At 52.6% G+C, this 11,128-nt stretch overlaps 1 protein-coding gene across 1 annotated transcript; it reads right to left on the bottom strand.

Moving 5' to 3' along the window:
• Window positions 1–202: 202 nt before the first annotated feature.
• Abhd16b (abhydrolase domain containing 16B) lies at window positions 203–1,984 on the bottom strand. Its single transcript, XM_020161004.2, is given in 1 exon segment — window positions 203–1,984. A coding segment is annotated over 1 exon segment (1,416 nt). The 5' UTR covers window positions 1,713–1,984; the 3' UTR covers window positions 203–296.
• Between the last annotated feature and the right edge of the window lie 9,144 nt (window positions 1,985–11,128).

Genomic DNA, 11,128 nt, shown 5'->3' with positions numbered 1-11,128 from the left:
AGCATTACTGTAAGTTGGTCAGGATCATCTTTGCATTCCCTTTGGGAATTGGGCACAAGCATCCAAAAGTGTTTGTGGGAGGAAGAGAAAAGAGGGGAGGGAGTAGGGAAGAACAGAGAAAAGGTTCCAGTGCTCCAATGAAAGATATGCACAGCTCCGATAAACTGCACACCCTTCCCAGGTACCAGGTCAAGATCCCAGTAGTACCAACATTTCTGGCTGGAATGTACAGAGAACAGATCCAAGGCCTGGAAGGTGTGCTAGTGCCCAAACATGTAAGCTACATGGGGCACTGGCTAGAGTCTCCAAGGCAACTGGAAGTCCTCTGGCTCTAGGGGGCTGCAGTGAGTTGCCTCCACATTCTTGAGGTGCCTTCGTGCCAGGAACAGTGCTAGTTTCCGGCGCCTCTGGGGGCTCAGGCCCTGGCCCACAAACCAGGGGAAAGTGGGCGCATGTGGTCCCCAGGTCTCCACATCCTCCTGGCGGCGTTCACGGTAAGATCGCAGCATGGTCAGACACCAGTCATCATCCACATGGTAGCGGGTATAGAAGGCAGCTTCCTGGTCCGGGCTGCTGGCACGTAGCCAGCGGGTCACAATGGTGCGGCCCTCTGGCGCCATCACAGAAGGGTAGCGGTGCTGCAGCAGGCGCAGCAGCAATTCATTGCCCCTGTTGCCCTCCACGTCGCCTTCCATGTCACCAGACGGGAAACTGGGCAGGCGGCTTGAGGTGCTGACTACATCATCCTGCGTGCGCCTCAGCAGCAGCACTGGCCCTGGGTAGCAACACAGTTGTTCAGCCACATTGAGGTTGAGGTGCTCCCGCACGGTGCGCACCACCAGCCCCTTCCAACCATGGGGCATGACCTTCAACGCAAGTGGCACGAGGTCATCGAAAGTGGCATCCAACACCAGTGCACCCAGCTCCGGGTAAGTCATGGTGGCCCAGGTGGCTGTGAAGCCTCCAATAGACCAGCCGTAGACCACCACATGAGCAGGCGGGAATTGTAGGCGGTGCAGGGCACACTTCATCACCACATCCATGGCATTGGCGTCGTGTCGAGGGAACGGTGCACCGGTGCTGCCTCCGAAACCCGGGTGGTTCCAGCCTAGTACCGAGTAGCCAGCCTCAAGAGGCGCAGACAGACAGCCCATCTCATAGAAGCCAGCGATACCTTCGCAGCAGATAACAAGGCGTAGGCCGCGGCCGTGGCTGCCAGGGTGCTGGCGGCGATCCATGAACATGGTGTCGATCTCACTGCCATCACAAGCCACCAGCTTGGCACGGCGGCCACGGTAGCGCTCCACGAGGCGCTCTTGGCGCTGCTGCAGCAGTGGCAGCAGTGCGCGAGTCATCAAGAACATGGAGCCAGGATATACTAGCCAGCGGCCTAGTCAGTGGGCCAGCGCATAGCTGGCGAGCTGGCTGGGCAGCTCGCGGATCTGCTGCAAGAAGCACTGCGCCTGGCTGCGAGCCCCACGTGGCCGCCCGGATGCGTCCACACCCAGCACTGCCTCACGCAAAAGCCACACGCCGGCTGCAGCTGCTGCGCACGTCAATGCGCGATGACCACTGCCGCCCGCACTGGTGGTAGTGCGCACGTCATCCCAGCGAAAGTCCACTGGCCAGCTGCGGAAGTTGTATGTGTAGTTTGCTGTCAGGTAGATCTTGAACACTTGCACCAGCGCCTTCACAAAGCAGATGACACACATGGGCACTGAGACTACGCACTGCTTCTTACTAGCCCCAAGGCCTAGTGGCCCAATCTAGAGACTGGGGTGGCAGCAGGACATCCAGACTCTGGCCCGGCCCAGTGGGCGACTGCGGGAATGAGCCCAATTGACAGTGAATGATTGGAGGAGCTGACAATTTCCAGGCATGCCTGCTCGGTGAAGGCCCAAATGGCCTTTGTGACCCGAGCCTTCCAGGACCTAGGGAAAGGTGCATCTCCCCTGGCCTGTGCAGGCTTTGTGAGTAATTGTTGCTGGGACAAGAGGTAACACTAGGATGATGGGCACACAAAGGTTTCTGAGGCATGATGAACCTCAGGTTTTGCCCTGCCCCCTGAAACATAGGGTTTAGGACTTCAGAGAGCAGCCACACACAACACCTCCCCAGCACTGCTTCATCCGCCTTTCTTCGGTATCCTGAAGCTCTCCTATCTCCCTCTTTCTTAACCAGATAGGCCAGAATTGAACAGTTTTGACTTCCTCCTGATGGATGCAGGGGTATGGCTGGGAATAAAGCAAGAATTCCCACCTCTGTGCCAGTTTGCCTTGGGTAATACCCCTTGGGTTCCTTTGATTTATATCTCACAACAAGAGTGTGGTTAGAATGCCACTACCATAAGGAGGTAGTATTTCTTTAGTGCCTGTGACTTCAGCTGCTCCACACTTGCCTTCTCAGGGAAGAGAGTGAGAGCAGGCTGGAAAACCCCCTCCCTCGCTTTTTCTGATCCTCTTTTCACTGGTACCAGCAGCAGCAATGACCTTCTCCAGGTGGGTCCTTCCTGGCTGGGGTTCCTCTTTTTCAGTCCCTAGTTGAGCCCCCACCCCATCCCCACCCTACCAGCTGTGTCTTCCTCCTTTCTAAAGGGCTCTAGTGGGTTCCCCTTTTTCTCCTTCTGGGAGAGGGCTATCTCACCTGAGGTTCAAGGGGGCAGTGAAAGACACTGCTCAGGGGACACATTTAATAGTGGCTCAGACCTGAAATAAAAATACTAAAACCAGGGAAACCCAGCCCATCCCTGAGCCCAAGGGCCAGGCCTGCCTTAGAGACTCCAAGCTTTGAGAAAGGGGGTTCCCAGGCTCTAACACTAGCTGTCTGCTGTCCTCTACCTCCAGGTTGAGGAAACTGCCTGACTCAAACAGCACCCATCAGCTTTGGAACCAGCTGAAGGTCTGCTGCTGTCTTTAAAGACTGGTGGATCAGGACAGGACCAATTGGAAGAGCTGACGATTCCCCTAAACTCTCTCACACACCTGGGGTTTCAGGTAAAATACAGAATACGCAGTTAAAGTTGAACTTCAGATGAAAGGCAAAAAAAAAAAAAACTTTTTTGGATATTTTTGAGACAGGATCTTGCCAGGTAGCCCAGGCTGCCCTCGCACTCACAATCCTCCTGCCTCAGCCTCCAAAGTGCTGAGATTATAGACATGTACCACCACGCCTAGCCCAAGGAAATATTTTTTGACTATGTATATCCCAAATGTTGCATGAAACATACTTATACAGATGATGGTGTGGAAGTATATCCACTTGACCAATATGTTTTCATATTCAGTACAACATTTGCTAAGTTACACAAGCCAGTCAACATTTTATTATAAAACAGGCTTTGTGTTAGATGGTTTTGCCCAACTGTTATATTCCGAGCATTTTTAAGGAAAAATGGCTAGGCTAGGCTAAGTTATGATGCTTTTTTTGTTTTGTTTTGGGCAGTACTGGTGTTTGAGCTTAGGCCCTCACACTTGCTTGGCAGATGCTCTACCATTTGAGCCATGCTGCCAGCCTGATCTTTGCATTTTTTGACTGAAGAAATGTGGGGGTTATGGAGATGTAACCCCATAATACATCAAGGAACATATGTATGTTTAAAATTGTTTATCTGAAGTTCCAGTTTAAAGGGATGTCACCCTGCTTTTTAGGGTGATTGTTTTGTAAAATCTGGTACTCCTATCCCAGATGCACATATTTCCAGCCAGCTGAGATCCAGATTCTCCTGACTATTCAGTTTTTAATCCCAGCTTGGGTTTCTCTGCTCATTGGTTAGGTCTGAGGACCAAGAGGGTGTCTTAGGATCCACTGGTGCAGCTTCTGACCTTCCATCCCTCAGTCCCCACTCCTTGGCTCCTGGGCTGCAACATCCAAAAAGGGAACCCATTGGGTGCCTCACCTTGGGCCAAGAGATGGACAGGGCATCCTGTGGGGATTCATGGTCTTCATCTTCCTGAAATGTCCACTCTGTGGGGAAAGGAACCATTCTGGGTAGGGGTAAAGGTGGTCTCAAGTTCATTTTGTGTGAGACTGTGGGAGTGTCCTCTCACATAGAATGGAGGAACTGGTTGGGGGATCCAAGTCTCTGCCTCCTCAGTCCAGTTCCAAGCAGCTGGTGGGGAGGATTCCTTGAATCCTCCCACTCCTGGTTTGGAGTGGGAAATGGCAAGTGTCCTGGAGAATTGTCTGCATGGTATGTTGGAGGCACCACGTTTTGTTTTGATTCCCCAGAGAAAGATCCTGTTTGGAGGAGCCTCTTCCTCCTGGGGGCAGTCTCTGAGCTTGATCTGCTCTGCGAGTTGTTTGGAAATAGAGGCTTTTCTTCAGGCAGGCCCACCTGCCCTTGGCTTCCCCAAACACCCCCCCCCCCCCAAAGAGGGGAGATGAGAGACCGGATTCTGGGGGCAGAGGTCAGCAGGCTGGAGCCACTAGCCCCCAGGGCTCCATGCCTTAGCCTGTATCTGCCCTGGCCCTTGACCCCACCAGTCCACAGGAGCCCAAGTGCCCCAGAACCACCAACTCTGTTGAGACAGGAAAGCATGTGACAGGAAGGGGGCTGTCCCATCTAATCCCCCCACCTCAAGCTGGACCAGTTACAGCAGCAGAGACCTCTTATGCCCACCCTCTCTGCTCAGGGAAGGGGAATGAACTCTGTATCCTAGTTTATCAGTTCGTGGAGGAATCCCCCCAGCTCCCTGAGGCCCTCCAGGCAGATATCTGAGCATGCACCCCACCCCCACTGGGCCTGCTAGCCCTGGACCTCTGCCCTCCCCCACTGAGGCCTTGCTTCCTCCCTGGCCAGTTCTGTTGCCTCCCTAGAGGCCCTTGATTTATGCTGCTGAGCCTGCAGAGCCAACCTTGGAGAAGGAAGGAAAGGAGAGAGAGAAAACCAGTCCCAGAGGCAGGAGGGGCCATAGCTAAGATCAGAGCCCCTGGCAGAGGATGTCCATCTCAGTGCCAGCCGACCACAGCGGCCCTGGACCTAGGGAGCAGTGCCCTGGCCTCAGGAAAACTGAAGCCACAGGCAGGAGGGGGAGCTGAGTCTGCACAAACGCCTCTGCTCAGGAAATGGGGTGTAGGGAAGGTGGGGCTGGTTTGGAGCCCAAGGACAGGAGGGGAAGCTTCCTGGCGGATGCGGGGTCAGGAGAAGGGGCGGAAATGTCCAAGACAGCTGCTGAACATCTGGAGTCATAGAGAATTAATTACCCAGCGCCCTGGAGTACAGTGGGGCTGGTAGAGGGAGCCCTCTTCTTCTTGGCTCCCTGTAGAGCCTGTCCTTTGTCTCTCCTGCCCTGACTAAGAACCTGGGAGCAGCCCCTCCCCAGAGTGCCTCCTAACACCCATCCCAGGGGTGATGAAACCACGAACTGTTCCTTCTGAATCTTCAGCCACACTGAAAGCCTATGACTACGGGTGACCATGTCCTGTGTGTGGAGAGGAGGAGGTGAAGGGCCAGGGCCTTGGGAAGGGCCACTTTTCTGCCCCAGCACTGCTGTGGGAGCTCTCGGTGCCCCACCTACACTCTCCTGTGGTAATGGGCCAGCATCTCTCCACAATCTTGATGGTGGTGAGAACATGGCCATGCTGCTCCCCATGTCTGTGTGGGGTCCAATGGGAGCCGTTTTCCAGGCAGGGCACAGTCGTACTTTCTGCAGATTCTTAAGGGGAAGCTCCTGAGATGGTCACTGGGGCAGCAGACACATGCATTAAAAGGTCATTCTATTTCCAGGGGCCTTAGCTAATCTATCATTGTAACACCCAATTTTTTGTTTTGTTTTGTTTTGGTTTTGGTTTTGGTGGGACTGGAGTTTGAACTCAGGGCTTCAGGCTTGTAAAGCAGGCACTCTACCTCTTAAACCACCCCTCTGGTCCACTTTTCCTCTGGTTATTTTTGGAAATGGGGTCTCCTGAACTATTTGCGCTGGCTGGCCTCAAACTGCCATACTCCCTTATCTCTGCCTCCCAAGTAGCTGGAATTACAGGGTCTTGATATAAGATGAGTACTTACTGTTATTCCCAAAACAAAGATTCTCACTCAACCAGTGAGGCAGGGATGTCCTTTCCATGCCCCCTCCTAGGTATCCAAAGTTGTTTGCCAGGTCTACCTGTCCTTTCCTCACCTTTCTGTACCTGCAAATATGTACACACATACATATCTCATCAAGGGGATTACTTTTCATCATTTCCTTTTACCGAAATGTATCTAATATACTCTGTACCTTGCTTTTCTTGACAGTGTGTCCTGGGCTTCACTGCTAGTGTGACCCTCATGGCTGTTTGTGTACTAGTGCCCAGGTATCCCTCCACAGGTTCCAAACCTTTCCCCTCTGCAAACGTGGCTGCAATGGTCCACTGCTGTCCAAGGACCTCTCTTCTACGTACTATTCCTATCCACTAGATTCCTAAAAGTGTGTTACTTCATCAAAGGTGTGTTTTAATGGCATGAGATTTGGTCAAATTGCTTTCCCAGAAGTCTGTGCCAGCCTGTAAGTCCTGTTTACACTAAAGGACCTTGTTTCTGTAGGTTCTGCAGCAACACCGGCAGCTTTTAGCTGCTTTTAGCATTTGTTCATCCCTGTGTACATAAATTTGATGAATCCTGACTGATCCTGACTGTTGACCAAGCCAGCACCAGAAGTTCTGTCATCCCCCCACTGCCCCTTAGGGACCCCTCACCTGTAGTGCCCTTCTGGTGACCAGATAGAAACTATGGCCTGGATTTCAGATAGTCACCCTGGCTCTGGAGAGGTCATTAAGCTGGACTGGAGTGGATGGTGAGTGGAAAGGATGAGGGTCGCTGAACTCTTGGCCAAGAGTTTGGGATTCCAAAAACCAGTGATGGGAGTCTGAAAAGGGCCCCACCCAGAGTCCCAGACACTTGTATGGGGGCTGTTACACCACAAGGGGTGCCAAGATCCCTAGAGTGCACAAAGACTGTCCTCCTTCCTGCTTCCTTGAAGTTGTGGAACTATGGAAAAATTCTCAGGGATGGTGGAGCCCCAGAGGTGTCGCAGAGGAAGCAGTCCAGTGGCTCCAGTGGAGAGCTGAGGCCCCGCCTAACACCCTTGCATCCTCCTCCCACCAAGCCTAAAGGCAGGGTTCTTATGGGGAGGGAACTTATTGGGGGACCCTGTGCTGTCCTTCCTTGGACAGCCAAAGCAGTGCTTCAGAGGGTCTCAGCTGAGGGTGGACCCTGACCTAGAGCCAAGCCCATCCTGAATTAGCAGAGCCTGGGTGGTTGGTGGTCAATGACTTCATTCCCTGTCCTGATCCTGCTCTCCTGAGCTGGGGACTCCCACCTAAAAACTGGTTTCCACTAAAGCCCAGGCATCCAGGGCTACAAGTATGGGTGGGTCTCCTTCATGACCCCACACTAGGGACCTCTGGCTCTGCACACACACACACACACACACACACACACACCCTAAGGTCCCTGGAGACCTCTGTGACCCAAGGGGTAGGGGAGAGCCATCCCAGAACAGGGTGGCCCCTACAAGGCCCTGATAGACTTTTGCCAGGTCACAGACGTGGACTACAGGTTGAAAACAAGACTGCAACCAATGCCCCTACTGCTGTGCTGGGTACACAGCTTGGGGGAGGGGCTCACCTCCTGAGCTAGCTCTGAGCAGATCTAGGTTACAGCCCTCGGGCTCCTTCTAAGTCACTTGCGCAGATTAAAAACGGCAACTGTCCTGGAGCTGACCCCAGGGGACCCTGAAGGCTTCCTTCCCACCCCCCACCCCCACCACTCTGTTCTCAGCCGCTGCCAGGCTCTGGGACAGCCGTTCCTGCTTCCCACCCCATTGGTTGGGTACAGGGAGCTGGCTGAAGTCAAGCCCACTGCAGCCTGCCTGGTGGGGGCTGGGCTCCTAGGGCAGGCCCAGACTGGCAGGTCCTTGCTCCTCTCTCCCCTCCCCTCCCCTCCTGTCCCCTCCCTTCTTCTCCCCTCTGGGATCCACCCTCATGGGTTTCCAGCTAGAGAATGGAGAGGGAAGGAAAGGAGCAGAGGAAGAGAAAGGAGGCTGTCCTGGAGGGTGCCCCCACCTTGGTTCCTGTGGCTTCTGTAACTGGGACTGGACTCTAGTGCAAGGCCACCCACACCTACATCACCACAGGCATGCACTCCAGGCAGCCCCCACTCCAGGGCAGGATCTGGGGACCAGGAAAGTGTCTAGGCCTTTGCTCTGAGCCCACCCAGGAAGGCAGTGGGTGGGGAGGATGAAGGAGTAGAGAGGAGGGGCTCTGCTGTCCCCACCCCAGCCCTAGGGACAGGCAAAAAACCACACAGCTACCCACCCCCATGGCTTTGAAGCTGCCCTGAGCTGGCCCAGCTGCTGGGGTACATGTGCCCGCCCAGCCTCTCTGGCTGCGTGGGAGCTCAGAGTGACCACAGGGCCGCCCAGAGGCCTTTGAAGTGCTGGGGTGAGGCCACAGGAAGTGGGCGGTAGCCCACCCAGGCCCTGAGCCCACCCTCCCCAGGGCAAATGCCCCTGCTCATCAGGCTAAGATCCCAGCTCTGGAGTCGCCCTTCTGTGCAGGTGTGCCTGGCTGTGGGGATAGGGAAGAGGGGCTGCTTGCCACCCCTGACCAAAGCCCAGCTCAAATTTTTTCACCCAGGCTCCTGGGGCAGGATGGGTCCTTCTCCCTCAGCTAAAAATAGCAGGCTTTGTGGAAAGCCCCCAGGGTGGGGGGAGGAAGAAGCAGGGCTAGGAGCTGGGACTGAAGGAAGGGAGGTTTAACAGGAAATGCCTGGGTGCCCCGGCCGCCCCAGCAAAGGCTCCTGGTCAGTGGCTCTGCCCTCTGGAAAGTCCCAAGCAGTGCCTACAGACTTGGGTGGGGGCAGGGGCTAGGAGGGCAGCTTGAGTTTCATGTATCCCTTAGGCTGGACCTCAGATTTTGGGGCTTCCTCTTCTGCCTGGCTGGTCCTCTGCCATGGATGCCGGGGGCAGGATGAAGGCAGTTTTACTCTGCACCTGGTAATAACCTAGTGCCTCATTCTGTACCCTCTCCACCATTATCAATAAGAATAGTTCATTCAAGAGTGGCTCAAGTGGTAGAGTGCCTGCCTAGTAAGACTGAGGCTCTGAGTTCAAACTCCAGCACTGCAAAGAAAAAAAAAAAGTTTATTCAGCTGACCTTTGCTGAAGGCCCAAGCAAGGAGTGACCTAAAGGAAGACTTTACAGGGGTGAGGAGCAGAGACCAGAAGATGGGTAAGAATTAGTCCTGTGAATTAGGCTGTGGCCTGGGGACCTGACCCTGGAGAACCCCAGGGCTGAAGAGACCTGGGTGTTTTTGAGGGATGAGAACAATGTCAGTGGGGCTTGTGGGGCAGGAAGGAGGCTAGGGACAGGAGTGGGAAATAGGTGGGGCTTGCAGACTGAGGCACAGAGTTCAAAAGGAAGTCACTGAAAGATTCTCAGCCAGAAAGTTCCCAGCCTTGTTGCATTTTGCAGAGGTGAAGTTGGCCCTCCCCCATTACAAATAAATATTTGGGATAAAAATGCATCTACACTGAACATACAGACTTGTCATTCCCTGAACAATACAGTACAATATCTACTTACATAGCATTTGTGTTATAAGTCATCGAGGTCATTTAAAGTATAGAGGACGTGGCCAGGGAGTAGCTCAGGCCTAGCATGCATGGGACCCTGTATTTGATCCCCAACACCACACACACAAAAAGGATGCTGTGCTTAGGTTCTACTACATTTTATGTGAAGGACTTGAACATCATATGATTTTTGTGTATCTGGGGGTCCTGGAACCACCCCCTGTGGGTCCCAAGGGATTGCCATGCTGCTTTAGTGTGGAGGGCTGGAAGAAGCTGGTAGCTAATGCTGATGGGAGGTGGAGAAGGCAGGGACAGGTTTAACACACAAGACAACCAAGAGACCAGATCCTAACTATTCGGAAAAGGTGGCAGAACACAGTGGAAGGTCTTCAGATAGGTGTCTGAAGATAGAGGAGGTGGTGCCTAACCACCCTAAGGAACATGGTGGCATGGCAGGAAGTCTACACATGGTTTTCTGGTGATATGAGTTTCCTGAGATGCTATGGTCACTGTCACTGTCACCCACTTCCATTCACCATCCACATCACTTTTGCCTCAGCTGTATGTTCACTTCCCCATTGGTAGCATCAAATCCACCATCTAGGCACCACTGTCATTCATTCACTCATTCAGTAGACAAATATCTATAAAGAATATTCTCTTGGAGGCTGTGGGGTGTGGCTCAGTGGTGCAGTGCTCACCTAGCATGCATAAGGCCCTGAGTTCAATTCATAGCACCACACACACACACACACACACACAAGAAAAATTAGTCATTATACCTAGGTATGGTGGTCCTTGACTATAATCCCAGCACTAAGAAGACTGAAATAGTAAGATCACCATTTCCAGGCCAGCCTGACTACAGAGCAAGTCTGAGGCCAGCATAGGCTGTATATTAAGAACCTACCTCAAAAAAATCATGTTCTCTTGACCAGGAATTGTGTTGGGCTCTGGTCATGGTAGTGAGCGATACAGGTGAGGTCCCTACCCTTAGGGGTGTACAATTGGTAGGGAAGACCAAAAATAAATAAGATTTGGAAAACAAGGTCAGCAGTCTCACTCCCAGGTTTTTGTTGTTTGGTTTTGTGGAGCTCAGGGTTGAACCCAGGATCTCCAGCATGCTAAGCAAGCACTCTACCACTAAGCCACACCTCCAGCCCTTGCTCCTAGGTTTTTACCCAAAAGAAATGAACCATGCTCACCTGAAGACTTGTCCTCAAATATTCACAGAAGCATTATTCATAATGACCTGAAACTGGAAAAACTCAAGTGTCCATCCACTGGCTGAAGATAAACAAGCTTTGATGGTCCTATACAATAGAAAGAAAAAAAAAAAAAGGAAGTGTGCTACTGACAGCTGAAGATGGTATTTCAAAAGCATTATGCTAGTGAAAATAAGCCATGCACAAAAAATGTTTAGTGGCAAAAAGAAGACCAAAGGCTAGCAAGGATAAGGGAATTGGTCACGTTTGTCAAAGTTCATCAAATGTTATGCTCATGTATGTAAGTTATACCTCAACAAAGCTGAATTTTTTCAAAAGATAAAAAGATTGCAAGTGCAACTGTGAAAAAGA

The sequence above is a fragment of the Castor canadensis genome, chromosome 5, assembly GCF_047511655.1.
Source record: "Castor canadensis chromosome 5, mCasCan1.hap1v2, whole genome shotgun sequence".
NCBI classification, from domain to species: domain Eukaryota; kingdom Metazoa; phylum Chordata; class Mammalia; order Rodentia; family Castoridae; genus Castor; species Castor canadensis.
Note: the sequence above shows the minus strand (reverse complement) of the source record. Positions and strands in the feature narration are given on the sequence as shown.